The sequence below is a fragment of the Natator depressus genome, chromosome 7 (assembly GCF_965152275.1).
Source record: "Natator depressus isolate rNatDep1 chromosome 7, rNatDep2.hap1, whole genome shotgun sequence".
Taxonomy (NCBI): domain Eukaryota; kingdom Metazoa; phylum Chordata; order Testudines; family Cheloniidae; genus Natator; species Natator depressus.
In genome coordinates this window covers 40,551,493-40,568,503 of record NC_134240.1, presented here as the reverse complement: position 1 = coordinate 40,568,503, position 17,011 = coordinate 40,551,493, and the positions used below count along the sequence as shown (strand labels likewise).

The 17,011-nt window shown below is 39.4% G+C and overlaps 1 protein-coding gene across 3 annotated transcripts in view; it reads left to right on the top strand.

Annotated features, from left to right (window-relative positions):
• IARS1 (isoleucyl-tRNA synthetase 1) overlaps nucleotides 1-17,011 on the top strand; it is a 225,591-nt gene that overhangs the window by 71,205 nt on the left and 137,375 nt on the right. For 2 of the 3 annotated variants that reach the window (XM_074958200.1, XM_074958198.1), the window contains exons 10-14: nucleotides 2,772-2,859; nucleotides 4,370-4,430; nucleotides 7,029-7,124; nucleotides 12,976-13,098; nucleotides 14,564-14,655. In XM_074958200.1, the coding sequence (XP_074814301.1) occupies nucleotides 2,772-2,859; nucleotides 4,370-4,430; nucleotides 7,029-7,124; nucleotides 12,976-13,098; nucleotides 14,564-14,655 (460 nt within the window). The remainder of the gene's footprint in view (nucleotides 1-2,771; nucleotides 2,860-4,369; nucleotides 4,431-7,028; nucleotides 7,125-12,975; nucleotides 13,099-14,563; nucleotides 14,656-17,011) is intronic. The other variant, XM_074958201.1, reaches the window with a different exon arrangement.

Below are 17,011 nucleotides of genomic sequence, written 5' to 3'. Positions count from 1 at the left end.
TTACTGTGTTGCTAAAATCTCCATTCATCTTGTACTCTTTGATTGTATTGTAGCTATATTACGTGAGTACTAAAGGACTAGCAGTTACATAATAAATGCTCATACTACACTACTACATAGTGAGCAAAAGCAGGTATGCAATATGGGTGTTTAGTTATCTCACCAGTTAATCCCCCATCACTCCCCAAAGAGTCTCTCACCAAGCGATCCTAACTCTTCTCTTGTCAATTTCTCTGCTTTGCCCCACTTCCCAGCCACTTCAGACCAAATAGGCTCGTTGCCTTTGGTGAGGAGAATCAGAATGCATTAGGCTAGCTCAAGTCAGTGTGTAAGGTAGCCTGTTCCTTAAGGGCCCCTGATACATTGGGAAATGCACTGCAGCATGTTCCTATGGTTAAAAATGGAATTCATGTATAACAGGTGGGTAGAATGCATGAAAAAAATAGATTTGCTTTACTTGCTACTTCTCCCACCATCTTTCAGAGGTTTACAGCTCCAGCTTCTCAGCAGCCAGAAGAATGTTATCTTCATCCTTTGTTCCTTGTATCATTTTCAGAAGGGAATTTTTTTCCTTAGTGTTGTGCAATATCCATACAAGAAATGCAGTTCCTCCTAATGATTCCCTGTTCTGATAAGTTTCCTCTAATGTATATTTTAATATTTATTGTAGTTAGACTGTGTAATACACTAAGATCATGTTCGTTGATTTGGGCATAAGCAATCATTTTTGCATTCAATTTTTCAGATTTTCCAAAACTGCTGACCTTTTCTAAATTTGTAGCATACATAACCAAATGCAGTGATTCAGATTACTTCTGGCATTTTTTTAACGCAGATGAAATGGCACAGTTAGAGTTTTCACTTTAACACAGACTTTAAAATTTAATTTATGCATGCCTAAGGTAGTGGCACATGTAAAACACTGGGAGACAAATTAACCATTTCCCAAGACAGGCTTTTGGATAAATTCATTTTTGTTCCTTAAGTCTTCATTCCTGACCACTCCTTCAAGTATTAAGACGTACAATCATCTTGAAACCTATGAAGCTCAAAAAGAGTTAACAGTAGTTTCAGGCATAACACCTAACTTCTACCAATTATTTTGCAATCACATTTCCCTATTGTCTAAATTTTTTTCTCACTTGTTGCTTACTGACTATACTGGAAGAATAGTGACACTGACTACACATAATGTGCTGTCAAATGCACTAAGTATGCTAGAAAAAAGATCCTCCCACTCCCCCCGTAAACATTTTTAAACAGCAAGTCTTTTAAACAGCTGTATGTACAACATTAACTTAACCCAAAGATCACATTGTCCTCACAGGATGTATGGGATTTAACTCATTCTTCAGGAACATCTAGTTCAGGAAATGTTGGTTCATCATTATAACTAGAAACCAAGCGAACTTGTCCTCAATTAGAATAGTCTTTCACGGAATATTAAAAACAAACAAACAAACTGTTTGGAACTTAAATTCCTAAAATGAACGAGCACGAGGAAAACATTTGGCTTTCAGATGCCATTTTTTCCTCAGACTGTTCTTACAACATATCACAGCCTCTGCCATAATGGCAAAACATTGGTTGATCTTCAAGAGTAGGTGTTTGCTGCTAGTTTCTTCCCAGGACGTCTAGGATTTCCAAAGGCCTCTTCAAATTAATAAATTAACCTAGGTGGAGGCAACATGGCCTCCTGGATATGGCAGGTCCTGGACTGGGAGTCAGACCTGTTTTCTATTCCTGACTCTGCTACTGTTCTTTTGTTTGACTGTGGAAAAATCACCTCTATGTTTGTGTCCCCACCTGTGAAATAGGAATAAAGATACTTATGTTCCTTTATAAAATATTGTGATATCTGCGGATGAAAAGTGCTATATAAGAGATTAATATTATTTATGGGGAAAAAAATCTCATTGCCTCCTGCATGGCAGCGTCATGGCTGATTTTGGTGTTTGGTAATAATTAAACCAGTACAAAATATTAGACCTCTGCTAATTTGGGGAGAATCAGGAGTTGATCGTCAAACTATAACTATACCTTTAAAGGTAGCTGGGGTGAGGAAGAATAGTGATCTGCCTTAGTAGTGAAAATATTCCAAGTTGATATAAGGGTATGGGAGTTAGTGGTAGGGAGGAATTACCCTATTCTTGATAAAGGTTCAACTTCGATTATTTAAAGCTTCCTATTTACCTTCCTTTGTTTAAATCCAAGGAAAAAGGAGCTAAGAGTAATTTCATGATGTTATAGTAAATCTCAGAAACACAGCAAAATGGGATAGAATGTGATTGTTATGTAAAGCGCTGATCCACTAATTCGTGCAGCTCTTGTTTAATTTATTATAGTTTAGCTCAGTGTTTTTTCCCTCTGTTTTACCTGCCTGGGCTGCACCTGTCTGGTTGCCTTCCCTTGCCAGAAAGAACAGTGGGCAAACTATCTGTTAAGGCAGCCATGGCATTTCAATGCAAAGGCTGCTAAAAGGCAGTTCAGCAGGTCAGGTCCTGAAAGCATCACCTCTACAATTCAGGGAGTCTGTGCGAATGCTGATGTCAAGAGTGTGTTGTCTAAATTTTAGCTCTTTGCAATGCATTTATATCAAACGGGTATAAATGTATCTTTCGGGAAAAATAGAAAATTTGAGTCTAGTAAGCAGAATTATTCTGGGTAGTTTTAGACCTGATGTCTTATTGCTCTTTTGTGAAATGGAAGCTTTTGTAATGGTACAAAAGTAGAGTATTCATTTGTTGTTGTTTTTTTTTTTTTCCTTCTAGATAGTGCCACAGGGAAGATTTATATTTTGATGGAAGCCAGGCTGGTAGCACTGTACAAACCTGAAAGTGATTATGTGATACTTGACAGGCAAGTACATGAATTATTGCACACTTTTAAACTTCCATTTTCTATAAATAAGTAATGAACTACTGCAAGAAGTTAAAAACCTGCAGAATCCAAGACTGCTTTCTTAGGAGATAGGTTTAACGCATGAATGTCTTTTTATGTACATCCGTCTACAGCCTGTCAAGGGGTTTGACATCTGTAACTGCAAATTAGGCTTGGATGGAAGTTTTTGTCAGAGTAGAAACTGCATCTGGGTTTATTGTAGCTAAGGAAAAGGTTATAAACACAATATATTTGGAAGCCAGAGTAGGAAAAAAATTTGTCTTCAGCAACCCAGTATCCTTCCCATATGGTAGTCTACCTCTTCCGCTTGTAAAGCTAGTGTCAGCACGCATTTGTAAGGACTTATTTGTTTTATTCCTCCCAATACAGTTTAGAATAGAAAATAAAACTTCATAATTCAAAAAGCTGCTGTAAACAGATTTACCTTTTTTAGCGCTCTTCAGCAGAAAACATAATTTTTATAAAAGGCATACAGTATAACAAAAACATTTTATGCTCCCTCTCTTCCCACCCATCCTTACCTTTCCTTTTGCAGTGATATCCTATCCACTCTTGGGTATCTTCCAAGAACTGGAAACTTCCTGCACCTAGATAAAGCCAGTTATTTTATCCCTTTTTACAAAACAATTACATTTTTTATAACATTAACATCTTTTTGAGAATGAAAATACATTTAAAACAGAAGTGGAGCATACATAATTTGTTTTCCTGCAGTTCCCTAGAAAAAGCTTAAGCAAGTTATGCATCTGTCTCTTATATATTGGCTCTTTAGTATTTATGGATATTTTTTAATCATGGAAGATTTATTAGTTTCCCAGATTTTCCTCCCTGTGTGTTACACTGCTCTTCACCTGTATAGTTCACACCTTCATGTTTTCTGGTCCGTGTTCCAGCATGTTAAAATTGTTTTTTTCGTCTCAGAACTAATCATCTCTTTGAAGCTTGGGACATGAATTGTTTCAGTCCTTTTTTAGAGCTCTAAGTTCTCATCCCCTTCTGATGTTTTCAGGAGACTACATGTCTGAGCTTGGAGTTCTAGACTTAGTAATTTGGGGCCAATGTTTACTTAGTTTTATTCATTATTGTAAATACCAGTAGACACTCTGCTTATACTACAGAGCTCCACTATAACCAGTTTATTTTTTTTATTTCCTGACGGTCCTATCATAACTTCTTATGAATTGGGTTACTGATTTATGCTTTGCTCCTGCATTAATTTATAAATGTGTACTTTATTGTGGGGATCGTTAACAAATATCTCCGCTTTCATTCAGTATTAAAGTTGACAAATAAAGGTAGAAGTAGGAAGCAAACTATTTGGAAAACAAGTGCTTTTCCTCATATCAGATTTCAGTATGAAAAATATTTAAAAAGAGAAAAATAGTACTTCTAGATTTAGTCTCCATAAGGTAACTAGTGCAATTTACAGTGTGTTAATGTGTGTACATATAAATTTTTTTCTACATAGGTTTCCTGGCATTAATCTTAAAGGCAAGAAATATAAACCACTATTTGAATATTTTATTAAGGTAAGATAAGTCAGTCTTGTGTTTAGCCACAGAACCAAATGACAGTGTTAAATCCAAGAGACTGCAATTTTAAATAGTTGTACGTTTTGATCAATATTTCCCATTGATATGATGGCAAAATGAATATTGTGCTTTAAGAATTTGCTTTCATTTATTTTAAGACCCATACTTTGGCTGGATTTAGTGATAATGCTGGCTATATGTTAAATAAAATCCCAACTGTCAAGATGTTGTGGGGAAAATAGGTAAAATACCAAGCAAGTTAAATCTCAGGCCTGTATTTCCACAAACAAACTCATTGTCCCTTATTACATTAACATGGCTATACTCTCATCTCATGCTTTGCAACAGAGAGCACTGTCACTTTGCCAGAAAGTTGGCTGCTTCTGTTTTTACCTTTCTTTCTTACGTCCTTTATGCTTATACTTCATATAAGTACACACCCTGGTGGTGATGAAGGTTGAGAGCAGGGATGACTTAGGTTTTCAGAGGACTCTTTATTGAACAGTCAGTATTCCCCCAGTGTCTATGACCAAGCTCTGCTCAGTTGCAGCCAGCAACCTCATTCTCTGCCTTCTAAAACCATAACTTCCGTATTCAGAAGTGGAATTATGGTGACATTGAACTTGGAGGTTCTTTGTGCTTTTTCATGTGGAGTATTAAGACCCTATATTGCTGTAACTGTTTGCATTTTTGCCTTTCCGGGCTTTATGGATGTCTTGTTATGCTGCACTTAAAGCAGGAGTACATATTTTACTGTACTAAGAACATAGTTTAATACACATCATGGGCCTATAGAAATGAGTTATGGAGAATAGAACCGGTGTATAAGCATCTTGATAGAACTTGACTGAATGATGCAAATGTTAAAGTACTGAACTGCTGATACATAATTACTTTACATAAAAGAATAGTTGGTGTATGCAGACAATTCCTGAAGTCAGCAGAGGTAAAAGGAGTTCATCAACTCAATAGAGAGCAGACCTATTTTTGGAAGAAGGTGGGAATCACAGTTGTAGCTATTAACTGGACTGCAGGGTGTAAAGATAGGCTCTACACTAACTTGTTGGAAGGTTGTATGGTAGCCTCTCTGCATCTCAATACAGTAAAAGCTGTGTTATCTGGCCCTGTATCAATTGGAAAGCTCTATAAACCGGCATTTCTAATCTTCATAGAAAATCCGGTTGGTGCAGGGCCAGCAGACTCCCTACCTGGCTCCACGTGGCTCCCTGGAAGCAGCAACATGTCCCTGCTGCTCCTAGTCGGAGGGGGGATCGGGTTGTGGCATGGGAGGGGTTTCAGGCTGCCGCATCCGGGGGGCGCACACCTTGGGTGGCTCCCTGCAAGCAGTGACCTGTCCATGCCTCCGCCTAGGAACAGCAGGGCTAGGTGGGTCTGCGCGCTGCCTCTGCCCACAGGCACCACCCCGCATCTCCCATTCGCTGCAGTTCCTGGCCAAAGGGAGCTGCGGAGCCAGCGCGTGGGGCGGGAGTAGCGTGCAGAGCTGCCTAGCTGCTCCTCCGCCTAGTAACAGCAGGGACAGGTCACTGCTTGCGGGGAGCTGCCCGAGATGAGCACCCCCTGGATCTGGCACCCCTGCCCCGAACCCCCTCCCACACCCTGCACTCCCTCCCATGCCCCAACACCCAGCCCTGCACCCAAACTCCTTCCCGCTTAGTTAACCGGAATTTTTCAGTTACTGGCACCCCCCATTTCCCCAACATGCCAGATAAAAAAGCTTTTGCTGTATTCCTTATTAGTTGATATGTGTACTCCAGCTTTTTTCAGAATTGCTTCCTTACTCTCAAAAATCTCTCTTCAGACCAAGATAAAACTTAATACTGTGACAAATCATTGCTTCAATTGTGATCACAAGGATAGTTCATTTTAAGTTACTTTTAAATTATGTGAGGGATATGAAAATAGCTCATTACTCTTAATTATCAGAATGCTGAACAGATGGCAGATAATTGGTTCCATTATCCTTCACGATTTTCTTCCACCATTAAAGTTAAAACTTAATGTTAAATGTCATCCCAAACTTTTACCTTCATGCTTTCTTTAGTGTTTATCAACCTGTCAGCTGACTTAAAATATTTAGTGGCAACCCCCCCTATTTTTATGGTAATAAGAAACAATGGAGATGCAGAAGCTTCTTTGGTTATAAATAATTATATATGTGTGTGTGTGTGTGTATATATAGGTCTATAAATGGCTGGAGACTTTTTTTATTATGTATCTTGTTTATAGGATCCTATTAATTTGTAGTCTCTTAAGCATGAGATTGGATCAGTGCATGCATATGGATTAGTCAACTTTATGAAGTTGTCAACAGAAGTCTTAGATTTAGTCTTACACTCTTCGTGCTGTGTAAAAAGAATGGATTGGCTTTGCATTTTAGCTGAGATAAGTGATTAGAAATGTCAGATAATTAATTATACCTATGCATAAAGCAAACTAAAATATAGTTCTAGTTATTGTAGCTTTTTGACTTAAAGGTTGACCTGTTAAATGTACATTTTCCAATCCTTTTGAAAAATGCTACTTTCCTGTATGTCTGAAAAAGATTATAATACTTCAATATTTTGTGTGTTGCAGTGTAAAAACAATGGTGCTTTTACTGTGGTCACAGACAACTATGTGAAGGAGGAAGAAGGTACAGGAGTTGTACATCAGGCTCCTTACTTTGGTGCTGTAAGTAAAAACTAACTTTTATTATATGTTTGACTTGGAGCACGTTCCTATGGCCTTCAAGGGCCCTTACAGATACGCAGTACTGACTCTCTGCAGGCCAAGAAGGGTAATCAGTTGCTTTTAAAGCATTGCATGCATTCTGGTGAATGCTCAAACTTCTCTTTGTAGCTGCAATTGCCCTTTACTTGCACACCAGTGGGGAGATAGTTTAGATGTCCATTCCTGTTATCTTTACTATTCATAAAACGTCCATGCCTGTAGCATCTGAGTGCTCTAGCTCCTTCTCTTCCCTGAAGATCGAGAAACGCCAGCTTCATGACAAAGAAGAATTGAGTATTCTACTGCTAAGTAGGGACCAGCTGTTCTAATTCATAAATTGGACAAATATCAGGACTGTTGTTCAGCATGTTATGCCTTTCAACATGATCATTTGTTAATTTATCTGCGTTGAGCATAAAAAAGTACTTAACCTACTTCTGTGTCCTCTCTGTCCCTTTGGGCTAAAAGGATTTTTTGCACAATGGCCTTTTTTTAAGGATGTTTTATTTCCTTTTCCTTTCCCCAGTTTGCTTGAGATATTGAAGTCTAGAAAAGTTGGACAGATTCTCTTAAGAGTTAATCAGTTGGCCTTTGTAAACCCAGGAATTACCATACTTGATCAGACCTGTGGTCCGCTTAATCCGCTATCCTGTCTCAGTGGCAAGCAACAGATGCCTCCAAGGAAGATGTGAGATATTTCCTAACCTCTGGTAGTTAGAAATTGGTTTAATTCCTGAAGCATTAAATATATTGTATATTGGTATACTGCCACTCAGGATGTTCTTGTTATCCATCTAAATGTCCAATCCTTTTTTGAATCTTGTTTTTTTTTTTTTTGGCCTCAGTGACACCCTATTTAGTTGTCGCCTTTTGAAGAATGTGTATATTCCTATGCTTTATTTCATGTTAAGATGAAAATTCTTGTCCAAATATTACTGAGGAAAACCTCCTGCTTTTTACTTTTAATTACATGAGTAGAATAAACTGGTTAGAGAGGCACAGAAGGTTCACAATTTCCTTAATTTGACAATTGCCTCACCATATCTACAAATAAAAGCAGACTCAGGATCAAGTGTTAACTGAAAAGTGATGAACCCACACAGGGAGTGTTAGTGTAAAAAAAGAAGTTTGAAAATTTCACAGAACTTGATACCGTTGTTAATACACAAGGACTAAGCAGTAAAATGTAAATTAACTTAGAGAAAAAGCTGTGTGCTATGAAATAATTAGCAGTCTGTTAAAATCAAAGTTTTTAAGAGATACTATCCGTTTAATGCATAGCAAATAACTCCACAGGCCAAATTTTCTGTTACTTGCCTATAGAGTAGACAACTTCATGATATAACAAATTGATTTCTGAATACATGGATATTTTGTCTTCAGAAGGAATTTATGTAGCACATTGTTAAATAACACATTTGATTTGAATGTTGAAACCTTTTCTTCTTGGGCATCTCTGCATTTCACCTCATCCCCTCCAGTTAGTTCAAAAAAGCACTAGCTCCTAAAGGAGACGGTTAGGATCAGGACTCCAATAAACTAAGTGCTGTTCAAACACATAGGAGAAATACGATCCTTCTCCTGAAAAAGCTTTCAGTTTAATTAAAGAGAAAAACAGGTAGAGGAGAGAGACCGCCTAAAAAGCCATGTGACCTTGGTTCTGATGAGCACGTTTTGTAGTTCAGTTTCCTCTCTATCACTTCATTTACTTTTTTTGTATTGGGAAGTGAAGTGAATGACACTGGCATCGGGGCGGGAAGAAGGGGTACATTAGTAGCAACAAGGGAGGGGGAAGAGAGAAAAGTGGGAGCGTGGGGGGGGAAAGAGGAGAATCCCACCTTCCATGAAATATTTAAACATCTTAACCACTCACTGCTTGTTCTGTTACCTAGTGTACTGTCTCTGAATAAAGAGAAGTCCCTTGAGGCAAGGATGCGTAATGAAGTAAAATGTGGCTTCAGTATGATTACAGTGGTCACAGTAATCCATTGGGGTTCCCTGCACAGATTCGGATACTGCCGACTATGCCACTGTAATGGGTTCGGTCCCAGAAACCCCTTTGGGACTGTCACCTGATGTGCCGAGACTACCTCCGAGCCCGTTTTCTCTGCCCGTTTGGGCCTCCAGAACCCTGTCTTGTTGAGCCAGATACGCTAATCTGCTGCAACACAGTCCCAGGGTCCGACCCACGCCCCCAAAGCTGCAGACTTAACTGAAAACGGCTTAACAAGTGCTCCTGTCTCTAGCACCCAGACACCCAGCTCCCAATGGGATCCAAACCCCAAATGAATCCGTTTTACTCTGTATAAAGCTTATACGGGGTAAACTGATAAATTGTCCACCCTTTATAACACTGATAGAGAGATATGGACAGCTGTTTGCTCCCCCAGGTATTACTTACTTACTCTGGGTTAATTAATAAGCAAAAGTGAATTTATTAAATATAAAAAGTAGGATTTAAGTGGTTCCAAGTAATAGACAGAACAAAGTAAGTTACCAAGCAAAATAAAACAAAACACGCAAGTCTAAGCTTAATACATTAAGAACTGATTGCAGATGAAATCTCACCCCCAGAGATATTCCAATGAGCTTCTTTCACAGACTGGACTCCTTCCTAGTCTGGGTCCAGCAATCACTCACACCTCGGTAGTTACTGTCCTTTGTTCCAGATTCTTCCAGGCATCTCTTGGGGGTGGAGAGGCCATCTCTTGAGCCAGCTGAAGGCAAAATGGAGAGGCTTCCTGGGCCTTTTATATTCTCTTTCTTATGTGTGGAAACCCCTTTGTTCTCCTGTGCAAAATCACAGCAACAAGATGGAGATTGTAACCACCTGGGCAAGTCACATGTCCATGAATGATTCAGCTTTTTGCAGGCCGCCACTATTGTTTACATGTTAGTTTGAACGTTCCCAGGAAAGCTCAAATGTGGATTGGCATCTACCAAAATCCATTGTCAGTTAAGTGTTTCTTGATTGGGAACTTACTCAGAATAGTCCTTTCTCAAGAAGCTGACCAAATGCTTCACTGATGCTACTTAGATATAATTAAACACATTGAGATACAAGTACATAGCCAATATTCATAACTTCAAATACAAAAATGATACACACATAGACAGCATAATCATAACTAGCAAATTACAACCTTTTCATAGACACCTTACTTGACCTCCTTTGTACAGATTAGGTGCAACTATAGGACCTTGTTTGCAACAATGATCTATACAGTTACAGTTCATGTCAATAACGTCACAGGATTCTTAACCAAAATTTAAAGGGTAAAAGAAGATGCAGTTAGTTTTAGAATACTTCTTAGTCCAAGACCAGTTTGCGTACTGTCTTCCCCCCAACTTGAGCTAATATGTCACCAACTAGCTCACAATTATCCAGCTCATGAAACTAAATATCACACAATTCAAAAAGAACATAGATCAGAAAACAAGACCAGCCTGCATAAATCTTGCATTAAGTTTCTGATCTTTGTTTATCTGAAAGTACATGCTACTAAAATTTAGCAGCCGAGACAGTTCTTCATCTACAGTCACATACATGGTTTTGAGTTTTTATTTTTTTGCTAGCTATATAGCAGATCTTCTGCATTATATAACCAGGGTTTGCCCCCATCCAGCTGTTTATTACGTAGGTGTTAATACCAGCCCCATACCTGGTTCCATGCTTTGAATGGCAGATGCTACAATGCTGCTAAATGCCTTGCCACTGAATGATATGGGCTTGTTATTGAGATGATATAGAATCATGGTTGTTGCATCACAAGCTTTATTTTGGTTGAATTTTAGCTTTTAGTCCTAAGTTTTCCATAACTTTTTTCAGTAATTTTCTTTGTAATTTTTTTCAAAGAAGGAAACTAAACTTTTTCAATATAGATTTCTTTTCTAACTTCTGCTTCATTTTGCTTTTTTAATCTTTCTGTATGTCTGTGTCCCCAGTGTGGACATAAAGATATCCGTCATGGACATACATGATCACTGCCTTACTTGTTTTCTTATGGCGCTTGCTGTCATTGCAACTCTGATATCTGTGCCTGAATTCAGGCACACTCACCCAAGTAAGTTTTCACTAATCAAATGGTAGATCAGTCTGGAAAGCTTCAAGTCTGAGTTGTTCAGAGTCAAGGCACCCAGCAGTTGAAAACTGGAGTAATTAGGTTGTTATATAATTTGTGGGCTGCACTGATGATGCAAATACCATAGTGTCACCTCTTGGCCTAGATCCTATAATGCTCAGGGGTCATAGTCATATATAGGACAGATGTCAGTATGCTAGGCTTTGATGTGCTCTGCATTGGCTCTTTCCCCAAAGCCTTTTACAGCTCATGATATTAGCCCTATTGTGGTAACTCCAGTTCTTGCTTTGTTTTTTCATCTGGGTTACACTAACACCACAATCTGCCTGCTACATGTAATGATAATGGAAGACTAACCAAGGAATTGGTCGAATAACCAAATGAGCTAAATAACACAGATGAGGCCAGATAGATACTGTACACGTAGTAGGCTGAGGAGGAGAAAGTCAGTCGTGTCTTCAGAGCCAATTGATTGCTGCAACCTGAGGGTGTTTTTGTACATGTAAAGCTTTAGTCCTTGTAACAGTTGATTTCGTGCTCATTGTGAGTGAGCTTCACCATTTCATCCTGTACCTTAACACTTGATTGTAGCATGACTTCCCTGACCAATATGGACAAGGATATAATAGCTGTGCTAGCCAAACAAATAGAAGCTGTTCTGTAGCATGATTTGATAATAAGGGCTTTGTCTGTGCTACAAAACAGAATTGCTGCTGACAAAGATTCTTAGCAGCAAGTGTAAAGAAGGTCTTAGCAGCAAGTGTAAAGAAGGGCTGACCATGTTCAGCACCAGTTCAGCTGCAACCATATCTAATGAACTTTGTCAATAGTGGTTTCTCAAACCCAAAGTCCATGCTTACTTTGGTCAGAGAAAATGCAATAGCCTTCAAGTGTCAAAAGGGGACCTCACCTATAGCACGGTTCTGACCTTTGCATGTACAAAGCCTTGCTTTTCAAGAAAATAAAATGATGCTATGGTTTCTTCCTGTTTCCTCCTGAAGGTGATGTCAGAGTTTTAATTGCTAACTTTTTTTTCTGTGCAGCTGTGCCTTTTGTGTGAAAAATGTACTTTCCAACTCCATTAGGAAAGCAACACTTATGTTTTAATTTGGTGACAGTTTCAGGTTTGGCTGCTGTTTGGGATGAGTACTCTAACTGTCCTGTCCACCTCCCCTCCCGCCCACACTTAAAGCATGAGAGTATTTGATGTGTTTGTTGCTTAGTTTTATTTATTAAAAGGCTTGAGAACTGAAGCCTTGGGGGAAATCATATCAGTTAAATGTGGAGAGCATGGACCTAGGAGTGGACATCTCTTAAAACTACGTGCCTTCTGAGAAACAGAATTACAGGCATGTGCTTTAAGGAGATACCACAACTTCAGTGTACCCTTTTAATTCATACAATAGCATGAAGTGTATTCCCCCAGCCCTTTACTTTCAAATGATGGGCAGAGGCTGTAAAATAGAACAAACTTGTTCCCTTCACTAGGAAACTGGCACAACCCTAAGTCGTAGGGAACAAGTGTGCCCTACATCATTCTTTTCATCTTGATGGATGAAGTATATTGCTTAAAAATGCTTTCAAAAGTGTTTTTTGGGGATTATTTGACTGTTAGTTTGTTTTTCGTCTAATTATGAAGTAGCTTTATATTCAATTTTTAGTCCCTTTTCCTAGTTCTTGACTTTTGAAAGCTACATTTAGGAATAACATATTTTGTACTTCTCTTTTAGGATGACTACAGAGTCTGCATGGATTTTAATATTATTCAGAAAGATTCTGTTCCAGTTTGTCCTGTTGATGCTTCAGGCTGCTTCACAGCAGAAGTGATAGATTTTGCTGGACAATATGTGAAGGTTGGTGGACTTGGGGGAATAGTAAAGTGTTTTTTTTTGTTTTGTTTTTTTTTAGTTTGATCTAGCATTTACATGTGGTAGAAACTCATTTTTCTCTCCCTGGTGGTTTTGTCTTCAGTATGTTTTTGACGGCCATGTTACAAAGACTTGTATAAAAAAAGATTATCCTTCTCCAGTTGGGACTACAACAGATAAATAAATTTGTTAGTCTCTAAGGTGCCACAAGTACTCCTTTTCTTTTTGCGAATACAGACTAACACGGCTGCTCCTCTGAAACAGAGAAATATGGATTTCTTGTGTGCTGTCAGTACACAAAATGTTCATTACGATGTTAGGCAAATAAGTAACTTGATATGTTAACAATGATGTAAGTCTTAGAAAAGGAAAGGAGAGTGTACTCTAGTGCCTGCTCAATATGCCTGTCATGGGAAGAAGCAAGTTTGGTTTTGTTTTTTAAATAAGGATCTCCCACTCATAATATTGATAGCTAAACACATTAAAAAAAAAAAAAGGGAAAATGGTATGAAAACTGTAAAGCTTAAACCCATGATGCACATACAGGATGGTGCAAACAAATTGAAATATTTTCCAGTTGCCATCTAATATGTATAAGGCAGTAAGATAAATAGGAAATATGGAGCTTCTCATGTTTAGGATACTTTTACTGTAAGCCAGAGTTCAATGCTTTTAAAAATGTTTTCATGATATTGAATTGTCTTTTCACTGTGGGAGCACTGTTCTATCAAACTTCCTAGCACATTTTTTTTTTAATCAAAGGAGTATTTTGTAGCAATTAACTAATCCAGCAGGCTTTCTTTGAATATCAGTTGCTTCTCCGATTTTGGGCCTGAATTAAATACGACTGTTCAATCTAATAATAAAGGTTCAGTTGGTGAGGTGTTATAAAAGATAAAATGTCTTATATTGGTTTCTAGGCCTTCACATCTAAATTTAGAATCATTCCACATCAGTTTCACACTATAAAGTAGTACAAATTTCATGAAGAGGTTCAAAGATCAGGTTTGAAGCAATTGCATCGATACATATCAAAAGACTTAATGTTATGGTATCAAAACAGCATGGCTGAAAACATAACTGAATTTGTGCGTCTGGCTGGTGTTGGGTATGCTTAAATATTTCTGATTTGTAAAGAAAGTTATAATGTACACACACAAAAATAAGGTGAAGTTAGAATTGCAGGTATACATCCCAGTTTGAGGAGCATGTTCTCTTTCAAGAATATTAGAGTAGTTGTTATGTTACCTCCACAGTAGATGCACATAATTAAGAATTTACAAATTCTGCAGCCATAACATTGTTGTTTCACATCATAGCATGTAAATATTGATTTTTCTTTCTTTTTTTTTTTTTTTTTTTTTTTTTAATTGAGGACCCAACCATGAATTAACTATTATAGGGAATTTTCAATGTTCTGCTCAGAAAACTTTTTTTTTTTTCTTTTTAGGATGCAGATAAGAACATCATCAAGGCTCTGAAAGAACAAGGTAGATTGGTTCACACCAGTACTTTCAAGCACAATTATCCTTTCTGCTGGAGGTAAGTAGAGAAATACATTCGACTTTCAGATTAATAGAGAAATGCGAGGGTTATAACTAGTAATTTCTTAAGTGTGGTTGTTTTTCTTGGTGGTTTTTTTGTTTGTTTGTTTGTTTTTGGCAAGGATAGTGAAAGTACAAGAAATAAAGTACAGCTGAATTGCAATTAACTTGTGGCACTGAATTAAATTTGAAAATGTAATTTAGTTCTAGAAGTAATTTTTTAATTTTTTTATTTTTTTGCATTTAAAACACGCGGTCATTAATTCCAAAATTGAGAGTAGATACCTGATCTCCTTCCAAATGACAGCAAACCTTGGAAGGGAACTAAGTGTCCAGTTCTCGGCTCCAAATTTGGGTGGGCACATACGTGAAATGTGTTCGTTCATAGCTTTACTGAATCTGCAAAACTTCTGCCCAACTTCTGTCTGAAAATGCTACCAGTCAGAAATGGTACTTTTGGCAAAATTATGCTGGAAAACTTGCTCAATGTGAGCTTGCAGTATGTCTTGTATTAGACTAATCTGCTGGTTTCTCACTTTAAAGGGCTTCACTGTTTGTTAAATAAACAAAAAAAAAAAATCTAACAAATCAAAGGGATTTCTGCCTTGGAAATATAAATGTTGACTGGATGACATTCTTAGTGGAGGCTCTTTGAACGTTTTCTTGACAGGTATATTTTCAAAGTGGCTTAAACTCTGTTTTTATGTTTAACCTTTCAGTGTGTTGGATTAAACAGTTTTTTCCATCTCTACTATAATTGCTATCTTTATCTCATTTAAATTACACCGATTTCCTCAGGTTTTTAGAATCCCATGAGACTCTTGTTACTTAGTATCTTCAAACTGAGCCATTGTATTCCTACTAGATACTGTTAGTAAAAAATAAATAAAGCTGATCAGTCAATCCACATAAATGTTCGCATATTGTATGAATTGATTTTATTGCAGTAGATGCTCATTAGTAGTGACGTATCGGAGTCCTTTTGCTATGTTGCTCCTAAGTGGCTGTTCCTGTTATGGGAAGTGTTGTCTGACCAGCCTGCTTTTTCTGATACGTAAAACAGTACAGTACACCAAAGGCAGCACACCCCATTGATGCTCAGCACCCCTTCCCTTATAGAGCCGGCTGCAAAAGCCTTCACCGCACCCCTCAAATCGAGCCAAAGCTTCAAGTCCCTTCCTCACCATAAGAAAGGTCCCCCTGACCCCCAGGTGCTCTGGTTGGGGGTGTGGCTGCGGTCCCTTGATGGCAGGCATGTCACATTCCACTCAGCCCTGGGACTGCCACAGCGTGAGCTCAGCCCGCAGGGCCTGGTTCTCCTGCAGCAGGTGGGAGAGTGCCCCCTCCAGCTGGGGAGAGATGGGGGGGGGGCAGAGAAAGGAGACAGAACTGTTACCCCAGTCAGAGCAGGGGTTCAGTCCCAGAGAATCCAAGCCCTGCTCCTGGGACAGGGGGGTGAGTGGGGCGACACTGAGACCAGTTTGGTCCAAGATGGCTCCTGCTAATGATGGCTCATGAGGTGGTGGAAGGCATGGGGTGGGCTGTGGTATATGAAGTGTTAAGGGTGTTTTGGAAGGGATGGGATAGTTGGAGTGAATGGGTCAGGGGATTCCCCAGTCAGCAAAATGACTGAGTGAGCCTGGCTGCAGAGTACAGGCTGAGGATGCTCCCACTGGCAGCTTCGTGCTCCACCCTGGTGACGGCGGGCTGGCTGGCTGGGGAGGGCACTGTGCACATCCTGCAGTGGAGGGGCGTGATGGCTCCTAGTATGGACAGCGGAGACAGAGGGGAGAAGGGGACAGGTCAGTGGCCTGGGGAAGGGGGTCGTCCGACCTCCTGCTGCAAAACAGCACACCCGCACCCTGCTGCCAGCAGCCGAGATACTCCCCACTCTAAAATAGCAACTCCCCCAGAGTCTCCCCCGGCCACTTGCAAGCCAGATGCTGAGGAAGGGAGGAAGAAACTTTCCAGCTGCGCCTCAACCCCATCTCTCCCCTCCCCCGAAAAATCACTCTTCCAGACCCTCTCCCCAAACTCCCCCCTTCACATGCCCTCCCCACAGGCTCTGTCAGGCAGGGCAAGTGGACTGCGCTGTGTGCCTTGGAGCTGCACTCAGGGCCAGGGTTGGGAGAGGGGTGGGAAGATGCAGTTTGGGGACGCCATACCCCTATATGCCCCACGCTCCCCCAAACTCTGCCCCTGGTGTGATGTCACAAATGTTGGTTGTATGTGGCTGCTATGTTGTTGTTACTGAGTGGACAATTCTCAGTAGGGAAAATGTTCCCAGGGGAAATGTTGCTCATAAGTGGCGATTGCTCTTACAAGGTGTTGCTACAGACAAGCATCTACTGTAC